This window comes from Mus caroli, unplaced genomic scaffold (genome assembly GCF_978045245.1).
Source record: "Mus caroli unplaced genomic scaffold, Mus_caroli_1 scaffold_12, whole genome shotgun sequence".
Taxonomy (NCBI): Eukaryota; Metazoa; Chordata; class Mammalia; order Rodentia; family Muridae; genus Mus; species Mus caroli.
Window position 1 is genome coordinate 61,285,302 of NW_028227267.1, and position 19,001 is coordinate 61,304,302.

General features: G+C 48.3%; 1 protein-coding gene across 4 annotated transcripts in view; it reads right to left on the reverse strand.

Moving 5' to 3' along the window:
• Extl3 (exostosin like glycosyltransferase 3) overlaps nt 1-19,001 on the reverse strand; it is a 93,272-nt gene that overhangs the window by 15,636 nt on the left and 58,635 nt on the right. For 2 of the 4 annotated variants that reach the window (XM_021181878.3, XM_021181876.3), the window contains exons 2-4: nt 13,972-14,067; nt 9,329-11,934; nt 560-687 (exon numbers count right to left, since the gene is read on the reverse strand). In XM_021181878.3, the coding sequence (XP_021037537.1) occupies nt 560-687; nt 9,329-11,476 (2,276 nt within the window). In that variant the 5' untranslated portion in view covers nt 11,477-11,934; nt 13,972-14,067. The remainder of the gene's footprint in view (nt 1-559; nt 688-9,328; nt 11,935-13,971; nt 14,068-19,001) is intronic. The other 2 variants (XM_021181879.3, XM_021181877.3) reach the window with 1 other exon arrangement.

The following is a 19,001-nucleotide window of genomic DNA, read 5'->3' on the forward strand; positions in this document are numbered from 1 at the left end:
TAATTCAAGGGGGTTTATGGAGAGAAACCAAGGTTCCTCGGTAATTCCCAGCGCACACGTGGATGTGGGCGTCATTTCTACCACCTCTGCTACCACCTCCTCCTCCTCCCCTTTTCTCATTGGACCCTGGTTCTCCACCTCACCTCCACCCCGGGGTCCCAGTTCTCACAAACAATCCTTCTCCTTCCATCCACCTAGGAGTTAGTTCTCACTCCTGCAACACCTCACCTCAATTCTTGGCCAAGGAGATTGGGTTTAAGGATGTTAGACTTGCAGGTTCAGGAGAGGCAGTAACCCTCGCCCAGCCCATTTGAGATTCTCATCTACCTGGCCCCCAGAAGAAAGAGCCTACAGGGATCAGAGCAGCTCTGGAAAGGGCAAGCAAGGATTAGCCCAAAGCACTGAAACCTGGGACCAGCCCTACCCGGTGACGCCCTCACAGCTCAGAGTTTCTCCTCTGACGGCAGCTGGGACGTTCAAGTGCTTGGGGTTTTTTGTTGTTGTTGTTGTTTTTGTGTGTTTGTTTTATCACTTTAGTGTTTGAAAAGCAGTCCCTTACCGAAACCCAAACATGATTTCATCATGGCGGAGGTGAGCATCATCGTCGATGGACAGTATGGCCTCTGTCTCAATCTCATTCCAGGGCAAGAACCGATTGTTCAAACTGTTCTTCTCAGTACGGACGACCTAAAAGGAAGGGGGGAAACATACAAGAAATCAATGCGACATCAAAAGTCTCAAAGTGACTTTCAATCTTACCAACAACTGGCCTGGTGGCTTGCCGCTTGCTTGTGACATCTAGCATGTGCCTTTCAATGACACTGCCTCCATTCAGAACACACAGGGGGATGGATCTCACTAACCATTAGGTTAAACCTGTTTCCCAAGAGAGCACACGTGGCCATATACATCTGAAGCCAGATCCTAGCTCGGATCCACCCGACTGCTCACAAAGTTTAAAAACGATGCTTAGAAATACTACTGAGTTTGTCTCATTTCTGGCCAGCACCACCCCATCCCAAGCCTCTAGGGGTTAAACCTTTTGAGAAGATTGAAAGTGTTCATTCCCCCTTTGTGGAGCCCACCTGCAGTGTGGCCATCACCACCTGCAGGGTGGACTTCACCACCTGCAGTGTGGACTTCAACACCTGCAGGGTGGACATCACCACCTGCAGTGTGGCCATCACCACCTGCAGGGTGGACATCACCACCTGCAGTGTGGACTTCACCACCTGCAGGGTGGACTTCACCACCTGCAGGGCGGCCATCACCACCTGCAGTGATAACTAGGCATATAAAGACTGTCCCTTTATTCACAAAGTGTGTGTGCACAGAGCTGATTTATCTTGATCAGGGAGGCATCTGTGCTAGGTCTTCGGAGGGAGCGTAATTTTAGTAGAAGGATGGAAAGAAAGATGTTTTCAGCCAGGAAACTTGGCTGAGATCATGGACGTGTGGACGTCCAGATACTTGGTGTCAGGAGGAGGTCGTCCTCTGTGCAGGGGAGATGGTGTCGTGGAAGTGAGAGGGACCATTCCCTGTGAGATCTTCTTTGCTTTCTCAGAGTGAAAATAATATTTCCTCATTAGTTGGACTAATAGCTAAGGCGCTGTGGTTTGAGGGAGATGTCCCCATAGGTCTGGCTCCCACTTGGTGGCTGTCTGGGAAGTTTAGGAGGCATGCCTACTGGAGGATATGTACCAATGGTGTGAGCTTTAAGAATTCTGGCTTGAGTCACTCTGAGTTTACTCTTGGCTTCCTGCTCTGGGCCAGTATGTGAGCGGTTAGCTTCTCCCCAGCTGCCATGCCCGCTGTCTCACTTCCCTGCGGAGGCATGACAGTGCCTTGTCCCTCTGGAACCATAAGCCCAAACAAACCTTTCACTCTGTAAGCTGCCTTCGTGTCTGGGAACAAAAAAAGCTGCTAACACTGTGCTGTGAACAAAGGGAGCTATCACACTCCCTATGACCCCACTGAGACTCCTGGTTTTCCTTGAGGGGAGGGTTATGAGAGAACACCTGCTCCCGCATCAGCATGACTGTGGAGGCGGTCTCAACTGGAACTGCCTAAAGCCCTGCTCTTCACATTCCCAGGCCCTTGTCTGCTAAACTCCTGCCAACTTTGCAAATGTCTTCAACCCAAAGCCACCATTGAAAATGTATTATTAATCCCTGTTCCATCACAGAAAATGATGTCAATTACAAATGTATGTGAAGTAACAGATGAGCTGGAAGGCTGCTTTAGACATGCCTCAGATCCACAGCTGTTCCAGCCCCATCAACACGAAGAAGGAGCTACGCTACTCCAGGTGGCAGAGCCCAGCAACAGATTCAAAAACTCACCTTGTCCCAAGAATATCTAACCAGGGAAGGAAGGAAGGAAGGAAGGAAGGAAGGAAGGAAGGAAGGAAGGAAGGAAGGAAGGAAGGAAGGAAGGCAGGCAGGCAGGCAGGCAGGCAGGCAGGCAGGCAGGCAGGCGCAAAGAAAGAAGCAAAACAAAACAAAAAAGCCTGGGTTTGTAGCCAAGGTCTCCTAAGCCCAGATTCAGTGGTAACAAAACACAGAGGCCAAGTTCTGGTCAGGAAAAAGAGTGGCCTCTTACCAGGCAGAGACTGTCAAACTAGGTTAAAGGAAAGCAAGAGAGAGAGTACTACAGTAGAGGGAGAGGACAGAGCACACAAGGTACTGCTAGGTGGTAGGAGGCTCACTTAGAGTGTAAGGTCCTGGATTGTGTCCTCAGCAACATCAACAGGGATGGACAGATGGACAGATGGACAGATGGACACACACACACAGATCTAGGAAGGGAGACACCAAGCCCTTATTTTCAGCAGCTTTTGCTCCCCAGTGAGTGAGAAGGTGGCCATAAATGACAAGCCCCAAAGGCAAGTTTAATGATGGTAAAAATCCTATCCATTTAAATGCGCCCAGTTTCAGATAAGTTATCAGGTGATTGTGTGGCCACCTGAGACACGATGGGACAGGGTGACGGCTCACTCAAATGGCCTGTCTTTCATTCACTCTCCTAGCATCCCTTGTGTTCACCCATAGCACTGTATTCAGGCAGTTCTGCAAACACAGCCCCTTTTCGCCCCAGCAGTTATATAGAGAAATTCAATTTCCCAGGCTTCTCTTCAAGATTACCAGTTCTGTGAATTCATTTCCAGCAAGATTATCAACAGAGCCTGAGCTCTTGGTGACTCAGAGCCAAGCTGCAAACTGTGAGGACATTGCCTGGATCTCCAAGCCACCAACCAAAGCCTCACTTCCCAAGAGCCCCAGCAGATGGCTCTGTACCAGTGCAAAGAGAGCAGCACGGCTGTGGAGCCTATCAGAAAAGCAGTGAGAATTTTCACTGACAGTGTGAACCTGGTGGTTCCTTGGCTGAAAGCTAAACAAACTGCATTTCACAGGCGCCAAGTTACGGGCCCCACACCACCACTTGAGACAGTCCTCTACATTATCCTGGCTGTCCTGGCGCTCACTATGTAGACCAGGCTGGCCTCTACTCACAGAGATCCTCCTGCCTCACCTTCCAACTGCTGGGATTAAAAGGTATATGCCAGCACAGCTGGCTCCCTCCTTATTCTTTAAAAGACCTGACTAGGCTAGACCAGAAAGCCAGGAATCAAATAGCAGACAAGCTCTGGACTGGATTCACAAGCAAGTTTGTGCATAAGTTCGCTGAAGTCCATCCCTGAGATGACTGTCAAGAAGCCTAAGAGGGAAGATGGGGGAAGAGCTCTGACTCGGAAGCCAAATGGGGAGGTTTCAACCTTCAGCCCAGCACAGGGGAGGTGGGAGCAGGAGGAATCTAGGTGCTCAATCACTAGACGGAAACTCAGCAGCCAACCATTGCGGGGTTTCAGCAACAAAATCCTGACAGAGACTTAGTCATTCCTAAATGCACTGTACACAGCTCTGCTCTGGTCTGTAGGAGTTTGCGAAAAGCATGGCAAATGTCAAAGACACGAGCCAACCGAAAGGAACTTAAAAAACATGCCCATTTTTGTTGGCGTTTTGTTTCAAATTACAACAGTACTGTCCTCCACCCCAGCCCCTAGGAGTGGCTGTTTCTTTACATTGTGCCAGGAGGTATACGACGTACTTGGTGTTACACTTTGTTAACTCAGAAGACAAGCTTTCAAATTACTGCTTCAATTAGGAGGCTGGCATTGACCAGAAGGAATGGTGCACATACTGCCTGCCTCAGAGATGTCCAATGCACATCAAATAACCGTAAGTAAGTAAACGGAACCAGGAAGCGGTCGGCTCTGCTATCACAAATATTCAACGCAATGGGAGTGGTTAGGAATGGCAGGGGTAAGTCAGGAGGCCCCTTAGTATTTGCTCCGATTTATTTTTTCCTCTTGCTGCGCTGTTCAGGCAAGCCCTGAACTCAGTGTGTAGCCCAGGCTGGCCTTTAACATGCAGTCTTCCTGCTTCACCTATGTAGCCCAGGCTGGCTCTGAGCTTGCAGTTCTCCTGGCTCTACCTCTGGATGCTGGGATACAGCATCTCTTGGCCTACACCAAGAGAAACTCTCAGGAACATTGGCTTGCTTCACACGGCACATTCCCAGGTCAGCTGGCCTTCTGTCACCATCCTTCAGAGAAGCCCAGACTCCCGTCACATCCTTCTTCCCAGCACAGGGCAGTGGCCAGGACAGCAATCCAGACCTAACACTTCACACCATTAAGTTCACACTGGCTCAGCCCAGCCTAACATCCTCCGGCCTCTAACAAAGCCTCGAGCATAGCACACTTCCGTAGCCAGCCTTGTCATCACACAGGCACCAGACGGAAACAGCGGCTACTTCCTCTGACTTAAAGCAGACCACAGAGCTCAGGAATGAATAGCTTGAGGCCTAGGAAGCCGCATCTATGTATGGAGTCTCTAACACATGAGCATCAACATCAAAGAGCTGGAGAGGGGGCTGAGGGGGTGAAAGGGTGGGGAGGGGGGAGTCGCCTACTCTGTGAACAAGGGGGAGGGGCCAAGAACAATCAAGGGGGTGGGAGTTGAGAGTAACACCATGAACTCATTTTCATTCATAACTACGAGGCTAACATGCACAGAAACGGTGGCTGTCTTAACTTATGAGGCACGTCTATTTAAAGTCTTAAAAGCAGTGCTGATGAAGCCTGTGAAAACATTACTCAGGCAGCACAAAGCAGAGGGCAGCCTCCAGGGAGAAGATGCACACAGAGACCGAGCTCACAGAGACCACGCTCAGCACCTCAGAGAAACCGCTGAGACAGCTCACAAACGGGGCTTGGCAGACACCCCTGTCCTAGTCTGCCGAACTCGGGACCAGCTGGATTACAAATGGCAAGTTCCAGCCCTAACAGCAAGCCTCTGCCTTCCACACAGCGCCACTGCCTAAAACCACTGCATCTTTAGACTGGCACGGCCTCTTCCAGCTTTCCTCACACTTTGCACAGTTACTTTACAATCCTAGTTTTATATGTGACATATTTATATTGTTTACTCATAAGCAATCATATGCCCTTTAAACATCTACAATTCTTGCTTATTACACTCGTGAGTCCTGGCAGCTTTCAATCTTCCTGTGAAGCTCATTCCTGAATGGTAACACTGATGAAGGGAAATGGGCAAGCCACCCAGACACACTCTGGAGAAGCGGTGAGGATTGTCCCCACTGATTCGCCGCCGTCTGGTTTACATGTGATATTTTAAAGAATAGAGTGCAAAGAGATTGAGAAAATCACACACATTGCATCTCTGAGGAGTGAGCTTTTGCAATGCCCTCTTGGCTTCCAGGATGCACCATGGAGAAAGCCAGGGAGCGACAAGGGAAGAAGGATCCTGAGGCAGTTCCTGCCCAGCTCTCTTCTCTGTACTAACAGGCCATGTAGGAAACAAAGTTAAAGGCAGGCTGTTGGCAAGGCACACTATTCCCCAAAAAGAAGTCTCCATGTTCAATTCCAGCACCAGTCAGGACAGCAGAGGACACTGAAAGCCAGCCTGGAATCTTGGCAAGTCCAAGAAACAGAAGTGTCCCTTCCACTGCAGCTCAAACCTTGAAACACCACAGGACATGCCAAGAGACTGGCGAGTGTCCTTAAAAGGCCATTCTACGATTTTCTACAGTCTCAAATAAAGTTGACTGGATTTTTGGTGTGTCAAAAAGGAAGATTATCTAGAGCAGTGGTTCTCAGCCTTCCTAATGCTGTGACCCTTTAATACAATTCCTATGCTGCGGTGCCCCCCCCCCACCATAAAATTACTTTCAATGCTACTTCATAACTGTAATTTTGCTACTGTTAGAAAAAAAAATCATAATGTAGGTATTTTTAGAGATAGATGCTTGCCAAAGGGGCCAGAACCTATAGGCTGAGAACCACTGATCTAGAGGTCTCTGCTTCTGGAAGGGCAGCTGTCAAAATCAATCCCTACAGATGACAACTATAAAATCTAGACAAACTTTAAAGACTCCTCAAAGAGATGCTGAAGAGACAGCTCAGTGGTTAAGAGCACTGGCTATTCTCCCAAAGTACCCAGGTTCAATTCTCACCACCCACATGGCAGGTCACAACCATCTGCAATTCTAATTCCAAAGGCGCTCGCACGCGCTCTCTCTCTCTCTCTCTCTCTCTCCCCCTCCCTCCCATGCACGAACGCATGCAGGCAGAACACCAATGTACATAAAATACAAATAAATTACTTTAAAAACAAAACCTCTTCAAAAGAAAATGAATGACAGATGCAAGGGAGCTAAGACTCAAGTAGGGTCGAGGCTGAGAATGCTTTGCCCTGAGGTGAGGCCAGACCTGGCTCTAAAGGGCAGGTGGAACACTGGGGGGAAACTCAGAGTCTTTCTGTCTTGAGTACCAGGAGATTTTGTGGGTCCCTGAAAGGAAAAGATTAAGAAATACAGAGAAGGGAGGGAGCTCGGTGTGTCGAGTATAAACTACCCGACTCCTGCCCATTCCTACCCCAGGTACTCTGACCCCTGCTCTCACAGAACAGGCAAACATAAACTCAACAAACACTGGAGCAGCCATCTAACAGCCAAAAACTCTCCCTTTGTGTCCCAGCCAATAAGCCACCCCCCCCCCCACACACACACACACACACGCACACACACACAAATACCTGTACTTTCAAATAAAAATTCCAGGAGAACTAAGCCATGGCCTGAGATAAGCTACAGACACCCAAACATGCCGGGAAAGCTTGGAAGCAGCTGGAGGAAACCGAAACTTACACATGGGGCAATGGCCTGAGAAACCAACGCTGCACACCCAGGTGCGGCACATCCAAGTGCAGTGGAGCAGCTGTACAGCGTTGTCCCCAAACTATCAGGAGCTCTGCAGGAGACTGGACACCCAATCCCTTGGCACGGGGATGCTCTTCTTTCTTTTTTAATTTCTTTGTAAAGATTTATTCGCTTTATTCTATGTGTGCTTTGCCTGAATGTATGTTGGTATACCATGTGTGTCCCCACTGCCTGCAGCAGTCAGAAGAGGGTGTGGGATGCCTGGGAACCAGAGTTATGGATGGTTGTGAGCCACCATGTGGGTACTAGGAACAGAACACAGGTCTTCTGCAAGAGCAACAAGTGCTCTTGCTTGCTGAGCTCTCTCTCCAGCCCTCCTTTGATTAGATGCATTAGGCATCTCTCCATCACCACCTCTCAGTCTTCCTACACTCATATGGAGGGCCTCTCAGTAGCCTGATAGCACTGCTCCTCTGCTCAATAGCTCTGGACCTGAGATCTTTTTTATAGAGTGTGAAACCAGCTCCATGGACAGTGGCCATGAAGGTCACCTTATTCCATCGTGATGTAATAAATAAAGAGTGGAGATTTTAAAATGTAAGACCCACCACATGTCCACCCCACTAAGATAATCCCTCTCAAGTATCTATGGCTCGTAAGAGTCCACAGCTGACAGACGTCAGCCTGTATGCCTGATGCCTGCCTGGACCCTGGGCTCAAATGAAGCACAAAGTGCCCAGCATTCTCTACAGCCACATGGATGCTCCTGGGTGGATCCATTAGCCAGGATGCTGACTTGAATCATCTTCCCTGGAGGTGTCGTCTACTAGACTGCCTAGGAAGCTAATTTCACAAAGGACCTGTGAACTGTAGCACAAACAGGCTGTGCTGGCATTAAGGAGGAAAACCTTCCTTAGAGAAGGATTACAGACAAACTCTTGTTGGCGCTGACACCTGCCTTCACCAAGAGGGCCAGCAATTTTAACTGCTGCTCTAAATACCTGCTTCCCGTAAACAGAGAACACAGTCAAAATAGTGACTAGACTGAAATTTTCTAACTTGAAACTCTTTCCTTTTAAAAATAACTATAAAAGACTGCATGCTACTACAGAAAGTATGTTAGGCTGGGCAGTGGTGGCGCATACCTTTAATCCCAACACTCGGGAGGCAGAGGCAGGCGGATTTCTGAGTTTGAGGCCAGCCTGGTCTACACAGTGAGTTGCAGGACAGCCAGGGCTACACAGAGAAACCCTGTCTCGAAAAACCAAACAAACAAAGAAACAAACAAAAAGTATGTTAGAAGAGCCTGTTGGCAGAATTCCTGGCATTTCCAGCTAAGTATCATATTACTGCAATGGGCTGCCCAGAAACCACAGGAACTACTCATTTCCCAACAGATTACAGAAAGGATTAGTTCTGGCAAGTTTGCTGGTGGATTTCAGTCATCGCTTACTGGAAGCAGAAAGCCAACGCTGCTCCACCGTCCACTGTATGAGCAAGTGTGTCTCTCACAAAATAGCATACTTTAAAACAACTCAACAACACCTATGCCTTAGTCACCGTTCTACTGCTGTGAAAAGATATCATGACCAAAGCAACTGTTTTAAGAAAAAGCATTTAGCTGGGATCGTGTTTACAGTTTCAAAGGGTTAGTCCACTATCATCATGGTGGGGAGCACAGGCAGGCACGGTCCTGGATAAGTAGCTGAGAGCTATGCAGAGAGCATAGATGGACCTGGTATAGGCGTTTGAAACCTCAAAGCCCAACCCCAGTGATACATCTCCTCCAATAAGGCTTCACTCCTAATACTCTCCAAACAGTTTGCGTACATGGGAAGGCGCAGCCCATATGGGTTTATAAATAACTAGATAAATGTGCTATACCAGCATGTAAAAGGCCCTGGGCTCAATCCCCAGCACCAGGAGTGCATACATGCGCACACATGTACACGTGCACACACACACACACACAGAGGTACACATATATTCACCTCTACTACAAGGGAGCAAAAATGATAAAAACTAGAGGGGGCATTAAGCGTGGGGTACTATTCCACATAGTAAAACACACTGCCCATTTTATTACCATGATGGGGACACCAATGTCTGGCCACAAAAGGTCCTCCGAGGGCAGCTTGGGAGAGTTCCACACCACCACTACCTTGTTCAGGTAGGGGAGGCCGTTGAGTCTCTCCAGGGAGTTCATGAGCACTTCCTCCCGCTCGTAGGTCAGCATCACAACCGTGAACTGCTCCCGCTGGACATTGCCTCCAAGCGCTGCCTGGAACTCCTTGCCAGAGCCCCCAGCCCCGCCACCGATGGGCCGAAATCCAGTCCCTGAGCCCAGGAATTTGGCCTCAGAGGGCAACACAGGATCAAAGGGTGTGTGGGGAAAAAGATGGAAGGGTCCCGGGGCAGAGTTCCAGCCACGGTAACAGTCTGTGACAGTCAGAGTGAAATTGCGGAGGTATTTAGGTGAGGCATAGGGTGGTTCTGTCTCTACCGGCCCCAGGTCCAGGTCCCCATTGTCAGCCATGTTGGGGTCAGTTCCAGCTGCTTTGCCTGACCGATGGGGGATCTCAGCCGCTACCTCTTCCCGGATGGGAGCAGCTGGGATCTGAATTCGAGTCCTAATCATGGCCAGCACGGTATTAAAAATACTGTCTGCGGTGGAGAAGTAGGTCTCCCAGAGAAAGCGGCCTTGCCGTCTCATGGCCAACAGATCACTGTCTGAAAGACTTCGTAACAGGAAGTGGACCTCTGTGACACGAGGCTTGGGCACTACCAGGGCGGCCTCGTTCCACTGCAGCATGTCGTGGTACGGGAGCTGCACCTGCTCCCCGAGCACCACCGGCACAGCCCCCACCTCCAGGGCCTCGAAGAGCCGAGTGGCACACCCAGATGAAATGAGCAGGCGCGGGTCCCCGGGAGTGATGATGAGGGCAAAGGTGGAAAGCTTCAGTAACTCCAGGCGGTCTTCCCGCTCCCCACACAGTGCCCACTCGGTTGGCAGGCTGGGCTTCGGCTGGTTTTTGCAAGTGAATTCTACCAGCACCTGATCCAGCTTGCTGTCCTGTACGGCCTTTAGGGTGGCAATGATGCGATCGTCATAGTCAGCCGGAGGGTCGCCCTCCATCTCTTCCTCGAAGGAACGGGCCTCCTGAAGGCTAGATCTCAGAGACTCGATCTTCTCACCCTGGAAAGTGAAGAGATATTTCCGCTTAACTGGCACCTGCGGTGGGATTTCCATGAAGTTGGGTTCAGACATAGCATGGACAAGGGGTGACACGACCAAGTCAAAGCCAGCTCTGTACTGGGCAGCATAGAAGGTGGACTGGGCCACCATGGCCCGGCCTGTACTGACGTTGTACAGTAGATTCTGTGTGTCTGACTTCCGGGACAGGTTGATAATGATGTGGTTGTGTCCATCTGTCCTCCAGTGTGGCAGAGAAAACAGCTGCTTTTCAAGGTCGGCAGGCCGCAGCACAGTGGGCTCTTGCATTTCCCCCACTAACACCACATACAGGCAGGCGATGGCCGCATTTTCGGTAACATAAACGTTGGCTCTCACTGTAGCCTGAAAAGCCTGCTTGACCAAAGGGTCCAGGTAGCTCCCAAAGGCAAACTGGTCACTGTCATAGACGTAGACGGGAAAGCCAGACGTCAGAGGACAACGAGAGTAATCAAAGCAGTTGTGAAGGCGGCAACCCCGAGTGACCTTGGGGGGTGGAAGGCCGGCGTCGTCCTTCTCAGGGAGCAGTCGGATGGGCAGGGACAGTTTGGGCTGGTTCTGGGCCATCAGCTCCTTGTAGGAGTGCTCTGTCTGGCTAATGACATTCTTGAGCTGCAGCAGGTCCTGCTTGGCATTCTCTATGCTCTTCTTACAGGCTTCAATCTTGAGGTTCAGCTTGGCAATCTCGCTGTTCAGTTCCTGCCGCTTGGCTTCGAGTTGTAGAAGCTCTTCGCTCACAGACTCACGAATCCGACAGAGATCGAGAACGTGCTTTACCTCACAGAGCTCACTGCCCGCCCGAGGGCCGAAGATACGCTTGCCGGCCTCGTCTGCCTCGTCCAGAGTGGTGAGGTAATAGTGAGCAATGAGGGGGAAGAAGACGAGGATGATGAACAGCGTGAAACTCAGCCATGTCAGCCGGATGCGGTTGGACCAGCGCAGCATACAGGTCTGACCACCGTTCCCCACTCCCCCATTCCGCAACATGGTATAGCCTGTCATGAGTTCACTGTGCCTCTTGCCCACTCTGATCACGTCGGATCGCTCGCCATAACCATGAGTCTGTCTGACAAAACGCAACCTCTTTTCACACGCAAGTTTCTGGAAAGATCAGTGTGCTCCCTGCACAAGGCACCAAGTAAAATGGAAATTTCATCTTCCTCACCGCGATTCAGGTTTCTAACCCTAGTCAGGCAAATCTGAAGTATCAGCTGTCGTCATCAAGTAGAAGAAGGTACCACATTGCTGATGGGATGAAAAGGAAGAGATCCATGGTGCTAACAGCCAGGGAAAGAGCCCTGGACTCAGAGGGACCATTTTAACAGCCATAGCTTTTGTCCCTTGGCTTTGTCGGCCAGCCAATATGCATAGCTTCTATTCAAGTGATGCAGCGGCTGGTAAAAACAGCTGGCAGTCTGAAATGCCAGCCCCATCCTCCATGTCACTACCAACAATCAGGCCTGCAAGAGAAGGAGAGTCTTGTCAGTTTTGAGAAGCTTCCATTCAAAGCTCCACTGCCTCCCCAACCCAGCACAGCTGGTTCTACCTGAGAGCTGGGCACCACATGAGGTGAAGAGAGGCAACACGCACCAACCCTCCATCCTCCCGAACATGAAAGTCTCCTTTTGAACTACTAAGCAAAAACAACCCCAAGAAGCCCAATTTGTTAAATTTAGAGTTGAAAAGAGTTAAGAGAACTCTTTTGAACTTCACCCAGGAGTAGATAAAAGGTATTTTCCAGCTTGCCTCTATTTATCTTCCATTAGCAGACATCAGGCACTCCTTCTTAAAATAGAAACAGAGAGAAGACTATACTTAGAAATGAAAGGCATCGTCCTGTATCCTTCAGAGACAGAACTGTGGCCGGCCTTTATCCTCAGTGACCTAATCTTGTAAAGTGGACATAAGTGCGTACAGACAACAAGGTATTATTATTTATTGTGCTATGAAAATAAGCAGAGGACGTGAGGTACCGAGACACAGGTCCAACGCAGCTTCCCAGTCCTGCTCCCTCACCAAACTCTACAATCCCAACATACAGAAGAGTCCCACCTATATTCCCCTCAAACCAGACAGAGCTACAAGTCAAACTTGTATAGAGTACATACATACATACTAATCTATGCCCACAAGATACTCCAATTTCATTCTTTCACATCTTTACACACACAAAATACTTTCACAGCAAGGTAGGGTGACAGACACAGCCATTCTAACTGGCACTCAGGAGGCCCAGGCAAGAAAGTCTTGAGTTCAAGGCCAGCCAGTATTACACAACAAGACCCACCTCAAAAAATGAAACAAAAGTGTGTGTGTATGTGTATGAGAGAGAGAGAGAGAGAAAATCTACATGTATTTTTGACAGTCTAGCATATGTCTAAAAAAAAAAAAATTCTATCATGGTAATAGCCCTGACCTCATCAAACTTTACTGAGTCTAAGAGACAAGATATAAAACCGCTAAGGAGAGCTTGTCCATCTTGCACAAATCTTCAAATTCCACACCAGCAGGGAGAAGGGGGAGGGGAAGATAGAGACCACCTGCAGGAGCACTCCTACAACAACAACTGTCTCACAAAGGCTCAGCCACTCCCAGCCTCCATCTTTGCTCCAGATGTGCAACTGTTAAAGTCTCGTAAGAGCTCTTCTGTCCTAGAGTAAAACCAAAAGCTGAAGGCAATTTTACCAAGGGTGTCGGAGAGCAATGATCAGGGAGACAGAAAGCAAAACAAATTCGTCCTTAAAATATTAAATGTGGATAATCTACACTTGTTAAATAGAGGGTTAAATAGAGGCTCAGCAGTTCAGAGTGCTTACAGCTCTTGCAGAGGGCCCAAGTTTCGTTCCTAGCACTCATGGGGTGGCTCCTGCAGCAACCTGACACAAACCTATTTACAAAGCCTCTGGCCTCCACATACTTGTGTGCACAAACACTCACTCTCTCTCTCTCTCTTTCCCACACACACACACACACACACACTTAAAATAAAAATAAGTTAGGGCCCGGAGTGGTAGTAACTTTGATCCCAGAATTCATGAGGCAAAGAGAAGCAGATCTCTATGAGTTTGAAACCACCATGGTCTACACAGTGAGTTTTAGGCCAGTTAGAGTTATATGTAAGACCCTGCCTCAAAACATAAAAATAAATCTTCAAACTCAGATAGAAAACTTCTACTCAAACATTTTACATCAAGACCTGCATTTCATCCTTTGTTGGATTGTTTTGTTGAGACAGGGTCTCACTACATAGCCCTGGCTGTCTGGACTATATAGACCAGGCTGGGCTAAAACTCAGAGATCCACCTGCCTCTGTCTCCTGGGTGCTGGGACTAAAGGCGTGCACCACTGCCTGGTTCCTGACCTACATTTCTAAAGCATCCATATTATCCTTTTATTCGAATGTGTGTGCTTCTACCAACCCAATGAGTAGATAAAGAACAGAACAGAGGGAAGACAGACTTCAGGCCGAGAAGCCGGGGCCTTAACGCTCACCCTACCTGGCTGTGCTCTTCCTTTCTCTGGCTTATGTAGCAACATTATGCTTCAACACAGGATTTCTTGAACTAATGGACACCAGAGCTTGTTCTCCTGGTCTAAATAAAGAGAAAACAGAAAGTGATGGTTTGGAAAGTGCTCACTACTATGTAAGGTGCTGCTAAGGACTTAACTAGTCTTTCTGAGAAGGCCTCCCTTGCAGACTCAGCAGTCACAGAGCACACTGTCTGGAGTCAGCAGGTACTACAGACAAGCACAAGGACGATGGGAGTTTTTTTCACAGGCAAACTACTTGGCAGTTGTTGCTTGCTGATGTGCTTGAGAGTGTAAAACAGGATGCTGTAAGATGCAGGCAGAGTACGCGGGCTTGAGAAGCACACAGGAGCTCTTTGTAGGCGAGGCGATCTATAACTAGAATGGAGCTCGGGATAAACAGGAGGCAGGTGTGGAGCATCTGGAGGCATAAATGAACCAGCATCCGTGTGGGCACACCTGTAATCCCACACGGAGGAAGCAGAGGCAGGAGGGGCATGGGGCCAATGCACCTGGGCAACAGTGCTCCCAGTGCACCCAACATACAAGCAGAGTCGACAACAGAAATAAATGTTCTAATGGAAACCGGCACTGGTTCTAAAGGATTTCATTCGACTAACTTCTATCTCATTGACCAACCAATGGCCAACAGTGTGGGCTCTTTACAGTTTGCAAGCAGAGAAAGAAAAAGAAACCCTCAAACTCTCTTCTGTAATTCTCCCATCTAGAAATAAATGGCCCCTCAATGCTTACACAAAGTGATCTTGTGTGGTTTTCAGGGCAAGGGCACTGTGCACCCTGTAATCCTCACCAGCCACAGCATTAGTGCCCACCGACCTGCCCTGTCCCTGCCTACAGCGCATCCTTCACACTGCAAACCTGAGGCAGCTCCTTCTCCCCTTAGGCCCAAACGTGCTTTCTCCTTGCACTGCCCCCCACCGCTCATACAAACTGAGCGGCATGGCTGCCCTTCAGTTCATCCACATAAGTTCTGTGCTACCACGTACTTGCTGCTCTGTCTGAAAAAGTCCACTTTGCCTGCTTGACTCTCGGGCTTCAGGTCCAGTTTCTTTTTGTTTTGTTTTTTGTTTTTTTCTGAGACAGGGTTTCTCGGTGTAGCCCTGGCTGTCCTGGAACTCACTGTAGACCAGGCTGGCCTCAAACTCAAAGATCCCCCTGCTACCTCCTCACTCCCCCCTCCCCCCAGCTCAGGCTCTTTCTTAATGCTCTCACTTTCAAGCTGTCTTCTGTAGTCCCTGGCACTGTCTAACTTTCTGGTATTAACCTACTAACTTTCTTCTCTTTCTTCCTTTTTTCCTTCCCCCTTTCCTCTCCCTCCCCCCTCCCTGCCTTTACTTTTCTTTCTCGCCCCCTTTCTACACTAACCCCTATTCCCTGAGAGCAGGACCCTTTCGACTCCAGTCTTGCTCTGTCGTCATTGTGTCTGCTGCGAGTTAATGAGTGAGTTGTGTCACTGATGGCCATCCCAGTCTCTTCCCTTGGTTTTTATGGTAGGACATTTTTAGTACCCACCCACACCTTTGACTCATGTTCCTTTTTTTGTCTTGGGGACATCCAGTCTTCCTCCTACCTCCTACTTAAAAAGGACTCTGAACAGCTCTCCCCATCATGCTAATGAATCCATCTGCTTCCATGATGTCAAGCGTCACCTATGCTCAGCTCTTCTAGAAGCTAACCTCAACACTCACCTGGCTGCTCTACAGCACAGCGAGGTCCTCCTGGCTCCGGACGGACCTGCCTCTCCTGAGGTGCACTAGTCACTTCAAGGAACTCGTTTTCCAAATATCTCGTAGTTCTACCCATGATTCCACATTCCTCCAGTGAGAAACAATGTGTTATACTCAGAAAAGAGACCTCAGAGCAGCCAGGCCTGGATGGAGCCCCACTCTCAGGTGCTCATTTTATCATCAGAAAGGCAACAATGTCTTTACTTGGAAGCATAAAACTCAGAGACTGCATGTAAGCATACACTTTTGAGTATGTTGGTATAAAAAGTTACAGACTGGCTACAAGCCCCAGTTATTTTTTAATCTCCAGCTCCTACATCTGTGTGTGGTCTCGTGCCAGATTATGCCATTTTTATTGCAATCATAATCACAATAATATACTTGTAATAATGGTTTAGAATTTTAACACTTACCCCTTTTTAATTAATATTCTGCCTTCACCCGAGTCCTAGCCCACAACAATCATACTACTTAATCCCAGATTCTCTACCAACTTACCCTATGTATTACTGAAATCGATATGGGTTCCAGCGTGAATATCTCGCTGGCCCATCCTTCAGGTCTGCAAGCCACTCTTCTACTACACACAGTCTACTGATGACTGCAACCCACCTCACCTTCTCCCTACCTTTCTGTCTTACTTAGAAAGAATTAATCTGTTAACCTGGAATGATGACAAATGCCTGCCAGAGAGGCAGAGGCATGAGGACCACTTGAGTTAGGAGTTCAAGACCAACATGGACAATGTATGGAGACTCTTATTAAAAAAATTAAAATAATTAAAACTTTAATATGATGATACCAATAAGTAAACCACCTCTGCTCTCATTTCCACCAGGCTATCATCCACTACAAATGTGACACAGCCAAGGGGCATTTGCCAAAGCCAGCACTATGCTTTCTGAATCTTCAACCTCAAAGACTATGAGCAAGCTCAAGCCATGCAAAATCTCAGGAGGATGAGGACAGACCTCATCAAGTCCACCTCTCGCTGAAGGGCTTGCGCAACTAAAAGCTGCTAGCATAGAGATCAGGAAAATGGCCGTGCTAAGTTGCCCATGCTCTGGTGGATGGCCCTCTACCCATGCACAGGACAGCACTGACTGGACTCTGGGTTATAAAAAGAGGGCATGAAAGCCAGGCGTGGTGGCGCACGCCTTTAATCCCAGCACTCGGGAAGCAGAGGCAGGAAGATTTCTGAGTTCGAGGCCAGAAGAAGAAGAAGAAAAAAAAAAAGAAAGAAAGAAAAGGAGGGCATGAAGCTGGAAGGAGGCAAGGAGTTGGGTGGGTAGTGGGGGGCTGATAAGATCAAAAACTGTACATATGTATGAAATTACCAATGAATAAAAAACTGAGCCAGATAAGCCTCCTTATTTTCTACATTACATAACCTCAAGTGTTTTGTGACAATGGAAGACAGACAGACAGTAGTGTATTATAAGTAATCTAGAGATGCCTTAAGCACATAGCATAGGGATTCTTCTCTGTCTGTGGGTCGCTAAACCTTTGAGGGGTTAAACAACCCTTTCACGGGGTCACCTAAGATCAACGGAAAACATGGATATTTAAATTACGATTTGTAACAGTTGTAAAACTACAGTTATGAAGTAGTGAATGAAAATGATTGTATGGTTGGGGGTCATAACAGGAAGTACAAACACCATACCATTTTACGTAAGGAACTTGAGCATCTGCAGGTTTTATAATCAACAGAACCTAATACAGTCCCTCTCTCATACTAAGGAGAACTATATTTTATCTGTCTTCTCTAATGGTTACCCATAAATACAAAGCATGACATTGGCTCCCTCCGCTCAGAGCTGCATGGTAACCTGCACCAGGCACATGATGACCCATGTTAGCCTTAGCTCACAGTGCTCACCAGGCTCTGGCTGGTTTAGGTTTGCTCATGTCCTTGCCCATTTCTTTGCTGACAATATTTTGCTCCCCTCTGTGCTGCCTTCATTCCTTCGGGTTGGTTTTTCCCCTCACACACAATTTTCCTTCTCCACACTCAATCAGACAGCGGGATCAAATTGCCTTACACATATGGATATGCTGGAACGTTCTCTATACACCAGGCTGGCCTCCAACTCAGAGATCCACCTGCCTCTGCTTCTGAGGGCTGGGATTAAAGGCCGGTGCACTGCGCAGGGCTCCAATCTTACTTTTTAAGAGAAGGTCTCTTAGCAACCCTGGAGCTGTACTTACTGACTGGCCCCAAGGATGCTTGCACCTCTGCCTGCCCAGCACAGATGCATGCCACTGCATGTGGAGTCTAGGAGTGCTGGGAAGCAGACGCAGGTAGAAAGCACTTTACCCACTGAACAAGCTCCCCAGGCCCATGCTCTGCTGTTTGAAAAATCAGTTTACTTGTAGGGTTTTTATTTGGAGAGGAGTCGCTGAACTTTCTGAATCTTAGGACTCATGTCGCTAACCTAGAAGTTTATTAATTGCACTCTCTGGATATAGTCCGCCTCTGTCTCCCCTTGGGTCTATACGTGGTGCCTGTCAGAGCCCATTCCAGCCTCCAAACCTTCTCATCTCCTTTACAATTTTCACTTTGCCCTTTGTGCTGCCTTCTGGCAATTTCTTGGAATGGTGGCTTGGAACCCAGTTCAGAGGGATCTGATGCCCTCTTTTAACCTCTATGACTCCAGGCATGCATGTGGTACACACATAAACACATATAGGCAAAATATTAATATACATAAAGTAAAATGAATCTTTAAAAAATTTAAAACACTTTTAAAATGTTGTTTATTCTTAGACTGAAAACTATAAAAAGCAAGACACTCATGGGGCACAGTGACATATACCTTTAATCCCAGAAGCACCTGGGAGACAGGGGCAGGTGGACCTCTGTAAGTTAAAGGCCAGCCTGGTCTACACAGTAAGACCCACACATACTCACTCATACACACACATTCATATTCATATTCTCTCTCTTCTCTCCTCCCCTCCCCCCTCTCCCCCATCACCCCTTCCTCTCTCTCTCACTCTCCCCTTCATATGTATAGCCCAGAAGCCAGATGCAGCCTACAGGCATGGTCGTCGGTTCTCCCCTCTGACTACCACTACTCACCCAGCACTGGGCTTTCATTCTGTCAACTATTCTGCGTCTCCAGGAGCCCCAGAAGGCCCAGAAGACAAGTACGTACTCCTTGTCTTCCCTGGCTCACCTTACTGTAGCCGCTGATTCTTGCTTATCAGATGGCAGGTTGCTTCCTTTGTCATCCTGTATCAGTCAC